Raw genomic sequence first — 22,525 nt, forward strand, 5'->3', positions numbered from 1 at the left:
TATTCTTTTTTATTAATAATTTAGGCTTGGATACAAGTCCTTTGAGTCATGTCTTCGTTTAATTATGTTTCTGTAAATATGGCCGCCACAAAGAGGATAGGTAATTTGAGGCGGCGTGCTTGAATTGACTCGGGATTCCTTAGAACGGGCCGATATTGGTATTTTAGTTCCAGGTTCGTATAATTTCGCTTTTTAATCTTCGATTAAGGCACAATAGCACTATCCTATTACACTTTAAACTAGATTTCACAAAATAATTGAAAGTCAAAATTAAAACGACACTTTTTTTCCCTCCAGGCCCAGAGCGAATCAACATTCTACATCGAATTAGACTAGATGAAATGATCCCTGTGACAATTCGGACGGCCATTTCTCGGATTCGGAACTCATACGAATCGGACGTAACACGCAAACGCTCGCTCTTATATATGCTTCAAAATCGTAACGCATTAATACTGATATTACTGCTTATTCTTATACATAGGCAAGGTGGCAGTACTTCCCTGGACAAACTTTTTCAGAAGGAGCTCTACTGCTACCAATACTTAAAAGTAATGTTAAGAAACAATAATAATATGATAATAACATAATAATAATAAAATAAAAGAAATCAATTTAACGTGAATGTTTTCCGCTTCGACATTTTAGGGACTATAATTACAAAAATCGTAGTCAGAAATTCAAACATTTCAAAGTAAAAATTAATTGTCGATAAACATCAATCATCGTAAATGAACATCACAATATTTGAGTCTAGAAATTTCTGTGGAGACAAAAAGAAATCATTGAATAATGATAGAAATAGTAACAAAAAATGCAAATAGTTGTCCGTAGTAAAACCAAATGTTATCCCACTGGTTTTAAAAATTTTGTTTTCACTCCCATTTTTATAAGGTAAATCGCTACAACTTGGCATTTTCACGTTTTACGAGAGATCTTGTATGTACAACGATCGCCATGTCACTGTAGCGACGTTGAAGGCGTGTCACCTCGATATGGTCATTTTGACCATATCGAGGCGATAAGAACCACGCCCTTATACCAAATCTCCCCTTTATTTCCTAAATCTATGATAATAACGCAACACACACATAGCCCCGCACTAGGGATACCCTGTGTCACAGGTGCCATGGACACACATATAGACAAGCACAAATTACATCCAAATTCATGAGAGATAATTCATAATTGGGAATTGAACCCAGGACCTCTGCGTGGCAGTCCGGCATGGTAACCGTTCGGCCACAGAGGCAGTTAAAACTATTAATAAAAAGGGAATAATTACAATACTTTCAATGCGCGTGTTTCCTTTCAATCAAATTAGCTATCTTGACAATTTAAAGCAGTTCATGTCCTATTGATTTTTCCCTCGCTGTTATGTGATACGGAGGTAAATTACTTCAATATTGTAGACAGAATAATTTGCTTCATGAAAAAAGAACTTAAGCTACGAGAACTCCTTGTTTTGTATTTTTTGTAATAAATTTTCACAACTAGACAAAGGTCACGACACGTACATGCGCCCTCTTCGTGTACCTACGTGAGGCGCACTATAAATTTCCGGAATTAATAAGAAAAAATACTATGAATGGTCAGAAATGAATTTATTGTTTCTCAAAATATTCACCGTTAGCGTTAATGCAGTTATTCATACGAATGAACCAATTTTGAAAACTTTTAGACGGCACCTACGTGACAATCTCTGAAACATATTTTTCATACTCTTCGACAGCCTTTTCAGGTGATGAAAATCGTTGACCGCGTAACTGGTTCTTAATTTTTGGAAATAAATAAAACTCACAAGGTGCCAGGTCGGGACTGCACGCGGGATGGCTCATAATGTCAACGTTGTTCACCTTCAAAAATTCATTTGTCTGTCTGACCGTGTGAGAACTAGCATTATCGTGGTGCACGATGATACGGTGTTTACGGTTATTTTTACTGAGTTTGTCAATAACTTCCTGCAAACAAATGGTCGTGTACCAATCGCTATTCACAGTACAACGATTCTCCAAAGTGGCAGTAGCCATGTGTACAGTTTTATTAAAAAAGAAGCAATCATCAGCTTAGATGCACTTTGCACGCGCGCCACTTTGGTTGGTTCGGCTCATCTCGAAAGACCCATGTGCTCGATTGCTGCTTTGTTTTGGTATCGCAACTACAAATCCATGTTTCGTCACCTGTTACTATGTCCACACTAAATTTAATGCCCCTTCGTTGAATCTGGTAATCATGGCATTGCACCAAGTGACGCGATCCGTTTTTTGAGCCTCAGTCAAATTGCGTGGGATCCACCGAGAGCACCGCTTTTTCACACCCAAATGTTTGTGTAGTATTGATTGTATTTGACTCGTGCCTATGCCTAAAGTTGCCCGAATCTCATGGTATGTCGCAAACCTATCTGTTTTGTTGTTCACAGCATGGACGGGAGACCATCACGAAATTCGTCACTGAGATTCACACGACCGCGTTTGAATTCTGCAAATCAGCTATAAATAGTCGTCTTGCATGGTGCTTCATCGCCAAAAGGAGTTTGAAGCCGTGAGAAGTTCCGCTGAGCTGTTAAATTACACTTAAAGTCGTAGAAAATCATACTATGAAAATTTTCACGAGTTAAATCCATGGTGATGTAGACAACCAATTTCTAAAGTGACGCGACTGTGTAAGAACAAGTGACAGTCAGATGAAACAAGCTGTATTCTGCAGCCAAAGAATTCCATTTTCAAATTTTGTAATTACTTTTTAAATATTGTTTATGTAAGCGGTCAGTTCCGGAAACTTATAGTGCGCCCTATGTATTTAGTACTTGGACTTCCATCCTCTAAGATTTAGTACCTTTCCTTGTTTTGATGGAAAGGGTGACAAGTGCCTGTTCTTTATGTCATGAATGTCATTTGTCATAATTGCCTCCGTATTCGAAAGGTTACCATGCTAGTCTGCCACGAAGATCCCGGACCGGAAGAAATATTTGTATGGCCTACATTTATTTTTCTCATGAATTTGGGTGTAATTTGTGGGCTTCTGTATGTGTGTCCATGGCACTAGCGACACAGGGTTTCTTCATTTCTCTAGTGGGCTATGAGTGATTGCGTAAAAAAAAGAAGGATAAATGTTATATAGTTGTACAGGACAGGGTAAGCGTCTATGTTTTTCAGGAAGTATTCTGTTGATCGCGGGATTTCTTCAAGTTTGCTATATATTGTTAATGTTTTCATTATCAGAATGTATCGTGAATTACATTTACTATTGCGTTTCTATGTTTGTGCTCATTTCTGTCGTTTTCTTCACTCCATTCCTGTACAGTCCATACTATTCACTTCACAGACCTAATCAACACACAGAGTAATTCTTGTTTAGACTCCTGTCTCTCATCAAATTTACTGTTTTATTAGTAATGTATCCTACACGAGAAATAATAATAATATTAATAATATTCTTTATTTCTCACTTTATAAAGTTATCTTTTATATAAGTAATTAATATTATGGACTCATCATTGATATATGTTTGTAAGAGGCTGGAGTCCATACTAGGATTTCACCTTTGTTACGGATCTTCACGCACTCACCAACCGGATTTCCCATTGTATTATAACATAATATGAAAGCGTTAATATGTTCTAATTTACAGAGAGATTATACAAGATTATTGTAATAATAATACAAAAGAAAAGATAAACAAATAATATCCTTATTATTATTTACGTAAAGCTATTAACAGAATAGAAGAGACATCGGGATCTTAGCAGAACGACAACAAACATTCGTTGAACTCTAATACCCATCAAGTTGACTAGATCGTTAATCTTGAGCAACAACGCCTTATTTAGTCCGTCAGCTCCCAGGACACAGTAAACATACTACTTCCGTATGGCAGGCGGGCGGCCCGTTTTCGTTTGAATGTCAATCGTCATATAGCCTTGCCCAACGCCGTCTTTCGAGTTACGAATTGTAACGGTGAAAGGCGGACGCAAAGTGGGGGCAAGCCTGCGTCTGCGCCGGCAGCCATGACAGTCCGTTGCGAACGCAACACCAGAACGCCGTTTTGCAAGAGCTTTACATTATCCAACACGTCGCCGCTGTAAACTTTTACCTTCGCGCGTTTATTTAAAATTCCAAAACGGACAGTGATGTGAGTGTTCAGTGGATGATTAGAAAAATTATGAACAAGTGCTAGTTTCTTGTTTTTCAACCAGAGCGACAGTTGCAAAATGTTTTTGAGTTTGTGCCTTGTTATTTGGAGTGCCTTCGCGCCGGCTCTGGCCCAAGGTGAGTTGAACAATGCCTACTGCTTCCTTTTGGGCATTGCGCGAAAAACTTGCGTACGCGAGTGTCCGCGGATGACAGTAAATGCGTATCCAACTCTACTAACACCAGTATAGATGTAACTGAATAAACGACATCAATTTTATTATATTTTTATTTATTTAATGTGGCTTAGACTTTCGAACAACTTTTTTTTGGTTATATAAACATAAACCGAAAGTTTATATTTCACTCTATATTTCAATATTAGGTAAGTATCTCAAATATTTTTTCAATTTCTTTTATTTTCCGTCTATGTACACTAGCTAGCTTTATGTCTCTTTTAAGTTTGAAAAAATCTTGTTCTTCTTTTCCAAATTTTACTTAAACCTATTTATTTTCTATTTTTACGTTGATTTTCCAATATGTGTTATCTAATAATGAACTGTACTAATACGTAAAATTATTGTTATATTGAATTTATTTCGTATAGTGCTGTAATAACTGTGAGTGAACAATAAGAAAAAGATCTAGGTCACAACAATATTGGTCCTCCAAGAGCGAAGTTTACGAATACCAATGGCTGCAGTTCCTTTTATGTCTGCACTTTCCCTAGATTGTACACGCTTTTAGCACCATTGCATGGACAAGAGATTTTATTGCGCGAGTAATTCAATTCAGGTTAGTAGGCGAGAGAGCATGAATAAAGTTTTACTTAAGTCGTATAAAAGTGTCTCGTGTCTAAATTTAAAACTTATAGACACAACACTTTAGCATTTTAATTTCATAATAGCCTCAGATTAGAAAAACGCATGATGATCACTCGTAGATGAAGCACGTCGGTCCTCCGTATGTATTTTGAAATTGATGCGGCCATACGTACCCATATTGTCGGATTTTTATTATAGATAACAAACCTACAGCTATTAATATTTAAACTGCCTTCGTGGCCGAACGGTTACCATGCCGGACTGCCACGCAGAGGTTCCAGGTTCGATTCCCGGGCCGGGAGAAATATTTGTACGGCCTACATTTATTTCTCTCGTGAGTTTGGAAGTAATTTGTGGCTGTCTATGTATGTGTCCATGGCACCCGCGACACAGGGTTTCCCTAGTATGGGGCTATGTTGAGTGTGTGCGTTATTAAAAAAAAAGTCACTTTGAAAAATAATGTTATTATATATAATTATGTGTTTGGTTCAGATTTTTATGAACTGATTCAATCAAAAAGAAATGGTGAAGATTTTTGAACCTTAACCAATTTTGAATTTACATTCAATCTCCACACATTGCTACCATGTATTGTTGTAAAATTCTTGATTTAAAAAAAGTAAAATTTAGATGTTTTCAAAAGGAGATGCCCTTTGCGCATTTATTATCCACTATTCCATCAATTTATTACTTATTATGAAGTATATATTTATCTCTATAGTTATGATATTATTTTGTGTCATATAATTTTTGTTTTGTTGTACACGTATTTATTTATGTATTTTAGTTATTGTGTCCTTTACTTAGGTATACAGGAAGAAATTTCTTTAAGAAATAATCAGAACCTTTTGTTTGTGATATCCTTTTTAAAATGTGAGACGATTGGGTCACATATTAACGTGCCCAGTCACAACGTGAATTTTAATTAGTTTGTGGTGAGTGATCAGAGTGCCGATCGAACATCTGTCGACCTTCAAAAGTTTTGGCCGAAGGGTGATATATCGGCGATTCCCCGGCCGGTTACCAGATTGCGCCACACGTCGCGAACAAGTGCAACTCGTGTAGATTAGTTATTATATTGTTATATTATATTGCATACATAATAATCCTTAAGGTATATTTATACGGGGCATGTGGCCAGAATTCAATAAATAATAAAACAAAACGTACCTGTGCCAGCCTAGATTCGAAACCATGTCTTCTACTTGCGAGGTGGTAAGTCACACCAGCTACCACGGCCCAATGTCTTACTGAATAGGGGTTAGGAAATAGTCGATCGCGCTGGCCCAATAACAACGTTCAGACATTCGAGACTCTTTGAAAATTATGTCATCTCTAATGTATATGCTGTTAATGCAAATAAATAATAGTAGTTTGTATAACAAGTGCAATAAACGCGTTGTTTTACCCGAGACGAGTATATCTTAAGATTAAGTATCTTAAGATATAGTCGAGGGTAAAATGAGTTGTATGAACGAGTTTACACTCCGCTTTTCACTTCGATTGCGAGGAAATTAAACAGCAATATTACAAATAAACGATAACACTGCTATTGCCAAGAAAAAATTTCTTTCCGCCAATATACTAAATTTTTTTCTACACGTGACTCAGGTCGGACTACATAATGCTCAGTTATATTTTACAAGCTTTTATTTTTTATGCATTTCTATTTCTTATAACTTATTAGAATTACTATTGCCTACTTTTTAATTTTGTATTATAACACGGATTTAAAAAACAAAAGCAAAACTTTATTTTATAAAGTTCTAGTGTGCGTGGCTGTTGGCGCAGGCGTTATTGCCTCGGTCTTAAACGACGATTTTATTTGATGCACTAGAGCATAAAATCCTATTTTATGCAGCCTACACCCAGCATAAATACGAACTTTAAGAACATGAGAAGTAAAAAAAAAATAAAAGCTCACTTTATTGCCTCCTATATAAACAAAACAAAATTATAAAAACTTTCAACAAACAACTACACTTAGATATTAAGTAGGAACACAGGAGGCAAAAGGAGGTGTCTCAGCTGGCGCTGCTCCTGTTCAGAACAGTCGCAGCGCTGGTTTTCAGTCACCCCGTTTTCCCGAAGATGGAATGCGGGACATGAGCAGTATCTAGGGCAGGACTATAATATTATCTATATATAATACATTCAAATTTTGATCTAATAGAGCTAATACAAACAAAGTGCGCGTGTGTGTGTGTCCATACCAAGTACCTGGTCTCAAATTAGGAAATTCTTTAACATTAGAAGATTAGAAGAAAAATTAGGGACACTTGTCACCCAGCCCAAACCGAGGTCGTCAAAAATATACAAATGTCAACAATGATTGGAAGAACTAATGAAATCTATGAAGCGTATAGAATAGGCTTGATTAATTCAGCAGTGGATATTTTATCCTTATTAACCTCGGGGACGACAGACCTGAGCCAATCCCTTGCGAACTACTATGAAATTAAAAGCTTAATCTGATTAAAGAGCACTTCGAAAATGGGTACAACTTATTAACTTCTAACTATAAAATATTCTGACTGAATAAAATTGCAGACATCCATTAAAATAATATGATTAGGATTAGGATGCCTGGTAAAGCTGTGACCTCGAGATCCCTGCAGAATATAAATTTAGACAGTTTTACTAGCGACCTTAACTCCATAGACTGGGAATCTGTGGGTGCTGAAGCAACTGTTGATGCAATGGTTGCCAAATTTAATATACTGCTCACGGAACTCTTTGACAGGCATGCTCCCTATAGAATTTTGCATATAAAAGAACCTAAGTCCCTGCCGTGGATAACTGACACGCTTAAATTTATGATGGATTTGCGCAACGAAGCTAGGGCGAAGAAAAAACATTCAAACTCAAATATGCGGTACTACAAGGACCTTAAAAGTTTAGTAGAAACTAGTATTTATTATGAAAAACGTGCTTATTTTAACCATTTTGTTAATTCTAATGTAAAAGATAGTGTTAAGCTTTGGAAAACCTTAAAAACCAAAATTTTAATAGACCCGAGTAAAAGTGAATACCTTCCCGACTGTTTCGGTGACCCTGATTTGATAAATGATCACTTTTTGAATGTCCCTAGGCATGTTGATATGGCTGTTAGTTTAGAGAGAAGTAAATTTGAGACTTCTAGTTTTGGGGCTGATTCCTTCACTCTTCAACCTGTTACGGAAATGGATGTTTCGAAATATATCTTGTCTGTCAAGTCAAATGCAATGGGGTGTGACAATATTAGCCGTGACATGATTATGTTGACGTTACCAAAGACCTTGTCGATAATCACTGCGATTGTGAATAGGTCCATTTTGACAGGTAGGGTACCTAGACTGTGAAAGAAAGCATTGGTCACTCCACTACCTAGACAATCCCAGTGAACTAAAAGATCTTAGGCCTATTAGTTTACTGCCTTTTCTTTCCTAAATTCTAGAAAGGGCAGTATATCGTCAGCCTCTATGTCATGCAGACAAGAATAATATGCTCCCTTGTCGTGGCACGGTTACTGCTTTGCTGGACGTAACTGATAATATACTAGCGGCACAGGACGCTGGCCGTGGTACGATTCTTTCACTCTTGGACTTTTCTCGAGCTTTTGATAGCATTGACGTTTCTCTTCTGCTATCAAAATTAGTCTACTATGGACTAGACCCACGGGAGGTTCAGTGGTTTAGTGATTACCTAAGTGACCGATGCCAGTCTGTAAGACTCAAGAAACGCAACTGCATTGATATGGTTCCCAATTTGCAGCCGGTTCATCGTGGTGTTCCACAGGGTTCGATATTAGGTCCTCTACTATTTATAATATACAGTGCTGATTTGGTCCAAGTAATAAAACATAGTAAATTCCACTTGTACGCCGATGATGTTCAGCTGTATATTTCTGAAGTGCCTGAGAGAATATCGGATTCTATACGGCTGCTCAATGAAGACCTAAATGCGATAGCTGAATGGTCGGTCCGAAATGCGCTAGTACTAACCTAATAAATCAAAGTTTATGGTGCTTGGATCAAAAGTTCAGATTAGGAAAATTTTAAACAAGTCACCAGTAGTTAGTATTTTAGGTCAAAGTATTTCCCGGGTTCATGAAGCTAGAAATCTTGGTGTTCTGTTGGACAGCGAACTCCGTTACGAAAAACATTTAGAAAATGTTGTAAGAAGTTGCTTTTATAGACTGAAAGTCTTGTACAAAATTAGGAATTTATTGTCCGAGGGAGTTAGGATCACTTTGTGCGAATCCCTGGTGCTGTCTCGTCTCAACTATGCGGACCTTGTTTATGGCCCTCGACTGTTATAAAAAACAAGTCGCTTAATACAACGCATACAGAATGCATGTTGTAGGTTTATTTTTGATGTTTCGCCTAGGAGTCATATAACGCCGTTTCTTAATAATGCATGTATACTCAACATGGAATCTCGCAGACAGTTACATCTTGCCTCTTTAATGTTTGATATTGCAAAATTCAAAAATCCAGATTATCTTTTTTCAAAATTACAATTTCCCCACTTTTATAAACGGTACGACCATATTCCTAGATATTTACGTCTCCCGCTAAGCATGCAGCGACATCGTGCAGCAGCGTTCACCGGCAGTTTTCGCTACCACGCAACAAAGTGTTGGAATAATATTCCACCACCTTTAAGACTTTTAAAATCTAAACGCACCTTCAAGTAAAAGGTAAAGGAACTTCTTCTTGACAGCCAAAAAAAGGGTATTTCACAGAGCTTTGCTTAGGTGGCGAAAATTTGCTGCATATCATCATCATCAGCCTATTGAAGTCCAGTCCAGTCCTATTGCATATATTGTGTATTAAAACCATGATTAACCCACTAACAGTTTAATTTTCTTTTATATCTGTATTTCACTTGTTTTTCTTAATTTTTCTTTTATATATTGTACTCTTACAATATATAATTTGAATTAAATCACTAATATTTTTAATTTATTTTTTAAACATTATATTTATATTATCTTCCTATTTATTTGGTTTCTATATGTTTAAATATAATTAAATGGAAAAATGACGTCAGCGAGCTGATTATCGTATCCGCGATTACCTCTAGGTTATGGCTGAAAATCAGCGGTTTGCTCTTGAGTAAACACCGACGCTGAGCTATGACCTTTTTGCACTGCTGCAGCACACGTACATAACTGGGTGTCTAGCAGTGCTGCGACTCTGCTGTTTCTGTCTATTTTTTGTTTTGTTTGTGTTTTTATTTTTTATTTTTTTGCTGTTATGTACGTGTGAATGTAGAAACAAATAAACATTTTATCTATCTATCTATCTATCTATCTATCTATCTATCTATCTATCTATCTATCTATCTATCTATATGTCTCCCTGAAAACAATTTATATATATTTATAATATATTTTTATTAATATATTTTTAACCGATTTCAAAAAAAAGGAGAGTTTCTTAACTCTGCATTTTTCGTAACTTATTCCGACATTTGGAAAGGGGGTACCTCGGTAGTTGTCCCATTCTACTGTTCCACCTATAACCGCGATTGCGCATCCGGTTATTATATTGTATTCGTTCCGAATCCGAAACTATGCAAATCTAGATAATTCGGACCCACTTCGGATGTCGCTTGTGCACTAAGTCCGATACGAATCCGAGAAAATATGGATATCGCTTCTACACCTAGAGATAATCTCAGTACAGAGTACTAAAAAAACAGACGTCGAAAGTCATTCATCCCCTTTTACCACCCTTAGAAGTGGAATATTTTCTTCAAATTTAAATGGGATCACATCTCAGGTCAGAACCTCCTCCTTTTTTAAAAGTCAGCTAAAAAGAAACATTTTTAAAAGATTGTTTATTTCACCCGAATACTGCGAAGCTAAAACGAAGGTTGCGATTTATACACGATGCATTTAACGAAGTTATTAAATACGCAGTTAGTTTCTTACTTAATAGACAAATTCCTTAATTATACTCATTAATTATTAAATGAAGAGATAAAAACTGGATATGCAGGTAATATTTAAATGTAATTAATATTCCCATTGTGTGTTAATCGTTTATGTGATGCAAATTTATTGTACTTACTTGCCTGCTACACAGCAAGCTTTATACGTATACGCAGTACACATAATAGTCGAGCCGATATTGGTACTGCTAGACTAGTTTACTTTAGTTGCTTCCATAGTATAATGTCCTACGGGATTCTCATGTGGGGTGAATTTACACCACATCAATTTTTATTCTCGCTTGTACTTTTACTTTGTGTGATTAAGTGATTATTGAAATTATTTTGGTTCTTCGTCGAATTAAAATAATTTAATAACACAATTAGTTGTTATTGTGAATTTAATGTCAACAATAGAATGAAATATACCAACGGATTTATTTTACATAAATATGTAATGTGCGACAAGTCGCTTTTTTGAACGTGTCATGATTAGTTTTTTCAATCCATCGTCAACTCAAATTTCAAAAACCTTCTCCACGCTATCGTGCAAAAAACGCTTTTGCGCGCAGATTTCTAAGGAGAAAGAAAGTCTTTCCGAGCTAGTGAGATGAAAACATAATGTTATCCCCACAAATCTTATTGTAAAAATATATACAGTTAGGAACTGTATGTTTTTATAGGAGTATATATTAAGATTGTCATATGCTAAGTTTAAAACTTACATTATAAAAGTATTAAAATTTCAATTGAAAGATCATATTACAAATTAAGACGACATATGTCTAGATTCCACAAAAATATGATTTAAAGTGTGTTCCATGGCATTTAAGTTTATTTGAAATCCATAGAGTTTCTTGCTCGTTCTTCTCAGGGAAGTCAGCACAGTGAACAAGCAGTAGCTTAAAAATTACAATTTACGGAATAAAGGTTTATTTGACTTTGACAAAAATATATTATAAAGAAATATATAAAAATATTTTTATAAAGAATTCAAAGAGAAAGATAAAACAACGTAAAGAAACATTGATTAAAATTTTTCATCGCAAACATTCGACATACGTTTATTGAGTTCAAATTTCTTCCAGTAAAAATAGGACGTCAGAACGGAAAATACAGAAACACGTATACACTTGCAATGTTGTCTTGTACATGCTCATTTTAAATTCTGTAAACTTACCTAAAGGTTTAGATTAACGTGGAATCTACCATTGAAACCACGGTGATTACTAATTATGTGTTAATCTTTGACAATGTCACCGTTTAAACCATTTTTTCGACTAATTATACGTATGCTAAACGACTTACTTACTTTTGACTAATTATTATTGCAAACACTGAGGTCATAATTCTTGTTAAATGTTTGACAGATTATTTAGATACAAATTAGTCAAAGTTGTGACAGAAAAGAGAAGATATTTGATAGACAATTAATTAATCGCAACAATAAACAACTAATTCTATGTCAAATTTTTGATAGATTTGAAGAATCACTGAGCGTGATCGTGAGCGTGATTGAGCGTGAGCGTGATTGAGCGTGAGCGTGAATCATCTGTGAAATTTTTGACGAAAAGAGAAAACTATCAACAGGTAATTAGTAGAAAGACTAAGCCATTTAATTTCTGTCAAATGTTTCGCAGATAATTTGCCGAAACACTGAGCTACTAATTCTTTATCAAATTTCTGATAAGTTAGGAGAATTTCTCAGCTACTAATTAATAAAAATTTTGACATCAAAAAGAATACTATTGACAGATAATTAGTAGAAACACTGAGCCTAAAAGATAGCTGCCTTTCACGATCAACTGGTGGATTATTAATCTGTCAATGAATTTTTTATGAGAACGGAGAGATTTCTCGCGAAAAGTGCTCGAAACAAGTTTTTTAACTATTTGCTGATTTTAAATAATCGCAATTGTACGATTACCTCACAGTTGTGCAAGTACATAAAACCATTTTTATTAAAAAAAAAGCAAATTGAAAATGTAAATTTTGGTTAACCTCGTACAATCCATCTTTCTTACTCAAATATTGACTACGAACATTAAAAGATTAATTATGATAAAAAGCCTAACTTTCGTATTGTTGTTAATTCTTTATAAAATACAACATTTAAAATATTGTTTTATTTAAACCTAATAAATCCATTTCCATTTATCATCTGTTGAAAATAACTAAGTTGGAAACACTCAGACAGTTTTAAATATGAGTGTAATTAATATAGTAATTTAAGGTGTATATAGGAGGCACTTTGGAACAAACATCTCGAATAAAGAATAAAATGACTTTTCTCTGATGCATTTTTGTTTGACAACCGGTCAATAAACATACTTATGTCACGTGTAACGTTCTCATGTTGACAAACTGACCTACAAGCTGTTAGAGCGGTTACACGCGGTGACTATTAGCAGGGGTGCAAACGCGCGATTGCATCGCGGCACTAGCCATTTACAGGCGGTTGCATTGATTCAATTGATGCAATCGCGCATTTGCATCGATGTAGTCGCCTGTTTGCATGGCGATCGCATCGCTGCCGTTTGCATCGCGATTATATCGCGCGTATAATAGCGCGTGTGTGTAGAAGTAGACGATTAGTGACTGCATCGCTATACTAAAAATAATCTAGAATGATCCCTGTGAAAGTACATAAAAATCTACAAAATGTAACCTCGTCACGACGTGCACTAATTTAAATATTTCATAAACTATTTTTATAAGCGTCACTTTAAATGACTAGGTTTTGTTTAGTAAATATGTTAAATTAAAATAAAAATAACACCAAATCAATATTTATTTGTTATAAATAAGCGACAAAACATTAGTTTTATACTACAGCCTGCAAAGGTTTACATTTGCTAGAGATGAGGTACATCGACAAAAAGTTTTCGATAGTTTAATTAAGAAATGTCAGGTGTGTACTCATTCTTCAAGTATGAATATTAATCGTTGGCAATGAATTGACATGCCAGTATTTTTTTTTTAAACCTGTAAATTAATGATATGATAAATGTTTTTTGAAATTTACTAAAATACCTATTGCAATTGTATTAATTGAATTATAGTTGTGTGTTTTATGCGTTCAATATAATACTAAACACATTTCATACAAAACTATACATCGTTCAGAATACGTCAAAAATAAAACTATAACAGAGAGTTTTCTTTTCAAAAATTGAATACACTGAAAATCTATCGACATTATCTAATCCCTAGTTTGAGTTTGTCACAAGAGGTCGTCCTAGTTTGAGGTAAGTATACTGCATCGCGATTTAATCGCTGCAGACGCGCTGCTAAACGTCTCCGTGTGTAACCGCTCTTACTGATTTTCGCTGACTGTGTTGTTTGTTTTAGCCCACAAATCTAAACCGCAACATTTAGTTGTTATTCAAAAATAATGTTCTGGTTTTTTGATTACATACTTTTCGTTGTAATGAACGAAATACTACTACATAATAAAAGAGAAAGTATGAAATAATATGTTTTTTTTTCCTAGCGCCAACCCGAGCGCAGTATTCGATAAAGTATACAGTATGGACGTGTTATTTATATATTTCTTTCTATTTTTTAATTGCTGCAAGTCATCAATCTTAACACACAAGTTCTTTTGATTGATTGCCTACTAGGAATTATCATCTGTGTTGTAAAAAGCCTTTGATACCGTCTCCGTCCCAATTTTTGTAAGTAAACTTGAGAAAATTGAATCAGGGGAACACCACTAATTCTCCTTAAAGATTATTTTTCTGACAGGAAGCAAAGAGTCAAAATTGAACAGTATACTAGTGATGACATGGAAGTAACATACGGTGTTCCTCAAGGAAGCGTTTTGGCTCCTACACTATTCCTAGTTATATTAACGACCTTTGTAACTTAAATGTAGAAAATGCGAACATCTGTGTTGTTTAAGAAAAAATAGTGGTTTGTGTTTGTAAAAATTGTGTATTGCCTAGCAAGATATGTATTGCTTTGAATAAAAAAGTATACTACTATACGTCTTAAGCACTCCAGCGGCTTCATAACTTTCTCTCCAATGTGGCAGATTATTGTGGAGGTTTATTTTGCTATAACAACTGCTAAAGTTTACGTAATAATACAATCGGATAACCCATTTAAAACTGAACTAAAAAGTTTTCGTAGTACTCAATATTCCTCCAAGTTTAAAAGAAAGCGGTAATTATTTCAAGCTATCGAAGAAAACCGAGCTTAAAAGAATTTTAAAGTAACTTAACATTAAATAAGTTGCATTTTTATTATACCAACTACATATCTGCGAGTGTCATGGCTCACCGACTCTCGTCTTGACCGCACATTATTCTTGCTATTAGGCGGCCATTTTGGATAATTTATGCAATTTGTGGCTCAAACATAGATCAAAGAAAGAGCAAAGGGTGATGGTTACATAACGAGTTACAAACGAGTTCATAACACGCGAGCGTAAGACCTTAAATGCTTTATTTCCATTTTGTCTTAAATCGGCACACCTAGGCGCAAATGCGATTTTTTTGAAGTAAGCAACGTGTTATAATTATTAACACTTACAAAGAAATCCTTCGATCCGGCCGGATTTGAACCGACATCTCCTAGCAAACCAAATAAACAGACGCAATGCTAAGCCACGGCACGAACCAGCGGACCTCACGAATAATTTTTCTATGTACTTGTTGTCGGATCTTGGTATTTGGTTTTCAAGGACTTTTTGCCGTAGCGCCATCTATGAGAAATCCATGAAAATATTTCGTCACCCAGTTAGGTACCTGTACAGCTACCAGCCCTGCTTGGAAATGTCGCTATTACCTGCAATTAAATTTTTGTTGAATGTTTTTATTGAAACACTTTTTAACTGACATTCCATAAAAATGTAAGTAAGCAATGTGTTTTATGTTTACCCAGTCGCCCGAGGTCGCTCGGAGAATATTATCCAACAATAAAGGTAATCAACATCATAATCGACAGCCTGATGTCACCCACTGCTGTGTATAGGCCTCCGGAACAATGTGCCATTCACAACGGTCCTGTGCTAGCCACATCCATTGACTCCCCGAGACGCGCAGGTACTATGTCGTCGATCCACCTTGCAACTGGGCGCCCGATGCTTCTTTGCTCATCCTCGGCCACCAATTAGTCAACGTCACGCTCCACGTTATCACCTCGCCTTGCTATGTGACATGCACAACTCCATTTGAGTTCCATGATCCAAGTTTCAGCACTATGAATTCGGTCTACAAGGCTGATGCTGAGCATGGCGCGCTCCATGGCCCACACTGCAATTATAATCTTATATTTCATTAACACTGTAAACATGGTTGCAATTTTTTATGATACTAAGAGACGGGACGAACAAGTCATGCATCTGGTGTTGAGTGACACGCCTGTCCATAGCAGGTATAGTGCCACACAGAGTTTTAAATCGCAAAAATCTGAGGGACAATGCCATTCCGCCTGTTATACTGAGTGACATAAGTTGCCACGTCCAATGTGTCTGTAACTTCACCAGCACCCCTTCTAAAACCAAAACGCTTAATGCTCGCATTACTGCTTGGCGGTAGTAATAGGTAAAGTCACAAGTAGATCTACTGCTACTAAATACATGCACATTAAATGTCATAAGTATTTCATAAACATATAGAACCTTTTTTGTTGTGTGGCCCACACACAACATAGTCACAAGACACGAGTTACTTGCCTAAAACATCCGTTACCCTTCAATCAGTGCCTAAAATTTTTTATGACATATTCATTGTCAACTGATGACGCAAGCGCAACGCTGACCAAAGTGTTTCGTATCCAAGTAACCACTTTAATATCGGTGAAATCAGGCCAAGAGAAGTTATTCAATATGTTCAACATGCACTATAGCTTCTTGTTACAGAGTTTGTCCAAGGAAATAGTACCACTATACCTATTACTACCGCCAAGCAGTAATGTGAGTATTAGCGAACCTGTAGGCACATTCCATTTATCAACGAAGTGGTAATGCCCCTCAGTTTTTTGCGATTTAAAGCTCTGAATGAAACTGCTGCTATTACGGTAGGTCTGTTGCTTACCACTATACAATTCGTTCGTCCCGTTACTTTTGTAATGTGCTTAATTTTCTTAAAAGGAAAAAACATTCACTTTGATGAAATGCGATATATCGGAAGGGAACAACCCGATGACATTGGTACTGCACTTGGCAACATACAATCCAACCTATTTAAGAAAGCAGGATTCGTGGTTAGTTCCACGCTGAATTACATAATCACAAAATTCATGTAATTCCAAGTACATAATTGGAAACAGACTAACACAATGCCATGATGTTGGAACAAACTTCTTAAGTAATTATAGCAGTAGTAAAATAACCTCGTAGATTTACGAAAGTTGGTATCTAAAAGGGACGACGGTATTCGTATACAGAAAACTCAAAAGTAGATACGGAACTTATCTCCTGCCAAGGATATCCAGCTTCGAACAAAAGACGGCTTCGTGACAAGTCACGGCAGTTTTTTATCTCCTGACAATAACTAAACGCCCTGGCAATGTGTAAGAAGGCCAAATTGATATATATTATGACCGTGAGATGACAAAATGTGAATATATTTCATTCATAACTACATAAGTATATTTCCCCGGCCCGAAGTGGAAGACGCGAGACTTGCAGTGTATCTATATAGGTAAGTAGTTTTTTCTATTGAGCTTATTTTAAAATTATTATTACATAGGCGAGAGAAAACTTTCCCTAATTGTTTAATATCATTTCCAAACTCTTCTTTGATTTTATATAATATGAGAAATCTGCAAGCCTTAATTATGGGTGAAATAATTGGAATTTAGCGTAACATCGGTGAAAAAAAAAACCGTGGTAGCCTAACTGTTTGACCTATCGCCTTTCAAGGCCCTCTGCGTTTCTTGCAATTTATATGTGAAATTTACCATGTGCTTTTCGGTGAAGCAAAACGTCTTGATGAAACATAATAATAATAATAATAATAACGCACACACTCAACATAGCCCCGCACTAGGGAAACCCTGTGTCGCGGGTGCCATGGACACACACATAAACAACCACAAATTACACCCAAACTCACGAGAGAAATAAATGTAGGTCATACAAATATTTCGCCCGGCCCGGGAATCGAACCTGGGACCTCTGCGTGGCAGTCCGGCATGGTAACCGTTCGGCCACGGAGGCAGTTTTCTTCGTGCAGAAACCTGCACGTTGAAGAAGGTTCACAACTCTCGGAAAACGTGTGAAGTCCCCAACCTGCGTGATGGACTATGGCCTAATCCCTCGTCTGATAGGAGACCCGTGCTCAGAAGTGGGACGTATAAATGGGTTGATGATGATAATGATTAACGTCAGTGGAAAATTAGGAGCCACTCTAGGAAAAATCTGTGCGGAAGGACAAGGTAAATGGAAGATACAATAGAACAAACAATGCAGCAATGTATAAGTTTCTATAATAAGATTCCGGTTGATATTCAAAATTTGTCATTTACGAGGCTTAAAACTACAGTTAAACAAAAACAAGACAAGAGTACGTGGTAGTGATCCGTTTGGCTCTTGCAGGTAGTCTCAATCTTCAATGTTTTAAATAAATACTGTAAATGTTAAATATATTCAAATGTCAAAGAGTAACCCCTAGAGTTTCTTGCTCATTCTTTTCAGTGGACTCTGCTTTTCCAATGAGCAGTAGAGTTTAATTAATATGATGATTTCAATTGTAATTTGCTTACCTGTGACAATACAGATGATTTGAATTTAAATTTAGCAATATAGCAAATAGCACGACTTCCCAAAATACTTTCAAAAGAATCAAAATAATATAGAATTATCCAACAGACATCGATTTCTAAACCCATAAACGTCCTAAGTGTGTCAAGCCCTGCGTTCGTGTACGTTTCTTTCCTTTATGCCAAGCGCTTAGAGGTGACACGCAAACTTTTTGTCGTTCATTGTGTCCTCTAGCAATCGACCGTATCGATTGTAAATCTCGTTTGACGGATAATAAGCTGTAGTATCGGGGACATTCTATACACAGACAATCCAAACAAATATCATAGTATAAGACAACTACGGTAACTCGATACAAAAGTAGCACAGCACTCCGGGTTAAACAGTTCGTCCAGGGAATTCTGCCACCTTGCCTATTGCTGCCGCCAAGCAGGAATATAAGCATTACTGCGTTTTGGTTTTTAAGGGTAAGGGTACTGGTAAAATGACAGGCACATGAGACTTACCAACCTAAGTTTCAGGGTAACGGGCGCAGTGGCAATGCCCCTCAGATCTTTGTGTTCTAAAGCTTTGCGTGACACGCTTACCATCAGACGCACGACCTTGTTCGTCCGTTCATTTGATATCACATAAAAAAAGCACGGCTTGTATGTGTACACGGACGCAAACATTCTCATAATCTCGCGGTGCACTCGAATTGTAGACCTCGGGCAGTTGCACTCGCAATTCATTGTAGAATAGAAGCGGTCGTTCGGTATGACATGACATCAAATAGTAGACCAGTTTATTGTTGTTTGTCGTAGTTTCAACACCTGTACCTCAAATTCAGAATTTTTCAGCATCAAAACACCTATCCACGGTTCTGGTATACCAATACAATAATAGGGTCAATACATAAGTATCTATTGCATTTAACAAACGTTATTTCAATATAGCATGAAAATATTGTGAAGAACACCTTATACCTACCTTGAAAATTACCCAACTTCAAGGTCTGCGTTTATAGCAATATAATTTGAATATAAAATCTCTACAATTTATAGTCCATTTGGCTTAACTCTCTGTCGCAATGGATAACATAGATAATAATAGACAAACATAACAGATCGCAAAACTGCTTGCAACCGCAGAATTTGCATGACTACGCAATGCAATTCTCATTTCAAAATGTGATGGCAGACGCAAAGCAATTCGCTCCAATCCAGTCTGAAATCAATCTATATTTTATCGCTTTTTGATATCACATATCATCAGCTAAACGTTCGGGAACGAGTGATGTGACATTTAATGTTTACGATGTAGTGATAAAGTTCTAACTAGTTGTGGCAACACTTCTATCTCGATACACTGCATCACACAATTTTCGAACGGATTTAGAAAAATATATTATATCAAGTTCCGGGACGACTAGTCTCGCGCCTGGCGGCAAGCCTGTCCGTAACAGTTGCAGTGCCACTCAGAGCTTTGACTCACAAAGTTTTGAGGCGCATTGCCACTGCGCCCATCACTTTCAAAATAATTCAATTATTATAACACAATGCGAAGAAATGCACAAATCTAGGTAAATAGGGTATGGGCAGGTAATATTTATCGGGTCATCATCATCAGTATCTCCCCTTGAGCACGCCAACTCTCCCGGTCTTGTGCCGCTTGCATCAGATATGACCTCTAAAAGGCTGTTGGCACTGTTTGAAGATGGTGACATAAAAACCATCATCCTGCCGGCGCCCGATAACATTATCAAAACATCAGTGCAGCACGAATGTATTCAACTGCCTCCGTGCCCGAACGTTTACCATGCCGGACTGCCACGCAGAGGTCCCAGGTTCAATTCCCGGGCCGGGAGAAATATTTGTATGGCCTACTTTTATTTCTCTCGTGAGAGTCCATGGTACCCGCGACACAGGGTGTCTCTAGTGAGGGGCTATGTTGAGTGGGTGCGTTAAAAATGTTGTAAAAAATGTTGTATTCTTGGGTCATAAAAATCCTTCCACTGCTGTTCACTGGTTGCTTTGTTAATTTGAATAAGAAAAGTACTAAACCTAAAAAGTCGTTGAAAAACCAAGTACAAAGACACGACGCAAGCACAGAAAAATTCGTGAGGTCCGTTGGTTCGTTTCGTGGCTTAGTTGGTATAGCGTCTGGCACGGTATGCAAGAAGACGTCGGTTCGAATCCGACCGGATCGAAGGAATTTTTTCTGAGTGTTCGATCTTTGTATTAATAATTATAACAAACTCGTGGAGTAATTTCACAAAAAATAATTGAATATCAATTCAATAAAAATTTAATTAAAGTACTAAACCCTTTGAGCTATACACATATGAGGGTTCAGGAGAATATTGCTAGCGTGATTCGAGAATTTCACATAATGTTACTAAAGCCATCTAGTATTAATATAATCTCAGTACAAAGTACTAAAAAGCCGACCTTCAAAAGTCATTCATCCCCTAGTTTGCTACCCTTAGAGGTGGAATATTTTCTTCAAATTTAAATAGGACCACTACTAAGATACCCTCTTTCCAACAAAAAAAGAACCATCAAAATCAGTTCACAAATGGCGGAGTCATCGCGTAGTAAACATAAGAAAAAAATTACAGTCCAATTTGAGAACCTTAATCTGAGAGTCGGTTAATCTAATTGCTCTCTACAATTTACCGTAAATTATCAGTTTATTACTAAAAGGATTCTTTTCTATAAAAATATACATTAAACTAAATAAAAGATTACGTTTACACAATAAACTAAGCGTGAACAATGAACAATATTTTTACTTTATATTTTGAAATATTTTTAGAGTACAGTACTTAAGTTATGGTTAACAAAAAAACACGTTCAAGGATCAATTCACTTTTAGGCAAACGGCTGCGAAACGTTTGTATTAAGCGGCGTGTTACTTTCACTGTCCTTTACATGTGTGCGTGTGCGCAGCAACTGGTCTCAGTGTTCCACTGAACGATATTCTGTACCGGTTAGTAGGGCTGGTAGTCAACAGACTAAATTATTATATGTTTAGTTGTTAGCGTGCCTAAATTGTGTTAATGTTACTTGTGGTTCATGAATTGAGTAAATTCCTCATATTTCTTTAATCATTTAGAATGTAATTGCCACGATAAATAAGTCAATATTTTTCTATCACATACGTAGAAACCTTAAAATAATTATAATCATTTAAATTAAAATAATAATGATCATATATTTCAAATAATTAAAAATCTATGGATTTTTAATATCACAATCACTGATTAACTTATGAGGAATATCTTTATGTAAACTACAAAATAAAATCAACTTTATTTGACATGCAAAATATGTAAACTTGTGCAAAAATTGCATAAACCATTCATAACACAAAATCAACGATTATAGAAGACAAACACTCTAGTTATAATTATCAATACAAAGATCGAACACTCAGAACAAATTCCTTCGATCCGGCCGAATTCGAACCGACGTCTTCTAGCATACCGTACCAGACGCTGTACCAACTAAGCCACGGAACAAACCAGCGGACCTCACAAATTTTTCTGTGTGCTTGCGTCATCTATGAGAAACCATATATACTATATATACACCATATATTTCGTCACCATTCTAGTTATGGTAAAAAATTCTATACTATAAATATATATTTGTCTCAGCCCTAAGATTCTAACATTCTCAGAAAAAAGTTTAAGGGGACTGGTATCATGACTGTGGCATCACACACATTTACTCAAATATTTTATATGCCCGTAAAAATATACATAATTTCAATAAGAAAGAAGATATCCAAGAGCTAAGTCTCACTCATGGTACCACGACTTCAGTAGTGGTCCCATCTAAAGAAAATGCTCAATCACTAAGAGTGGCAAATTTCCTAATTCTTAAAATAAATTAATAAATTAATTCCTATACCATTCGTCATCCTCCGTATTCACCAGACCTTGCTCCAACGGACTA

At 36.2% G+C, this 22,525-nt stretch overlaps 1 protein-coding gene across 1 annotated transcript in view; it reads left to right on the plus strand.

The window, feature by feature from the left end:
- Positions 1-4,016: 4,016 nt before the first annotated feature.
- The window catches only part of LOC113239171 (sushi, von Willebrand factor type A, EGF and pentraxin domain-containing protein 1), a 175,165-nt gene continuing 156,656 nt past the window's right edge, over positions 4,017-22,525 (plus strand). The window contains exon 1 of the mRNA XM_026476079.1: positions 4,017-4,268. Within this exon, the coding sequence (XP_026331864.1) occupies positions 4,211-4,268 (58 nt within the window). The 5' untranslated portion in view covers positions 4,017-4,210. The remainder of the gene's footprint in view (positions 4,269-22,525) is intronic.

The sequence above is a fragment of the Hyposmocoma kahamanoa genome, unplaced genomic scaffold (assembly GCF_003589595.1).
Source record: "Hyposmocoma kahamanoa isolate Upper Pololo Valley unplaced genomic scaffold, ASM358959v1 100021, whole genome shotgun sequence".
Lineage (NCBI taxonomy): Eukaryota > Metazoa > Arthropoda > Insecta > Lepidoptera > Cosmopterigidae > Hyposmocoma > Hyposmocoma kahamanoa.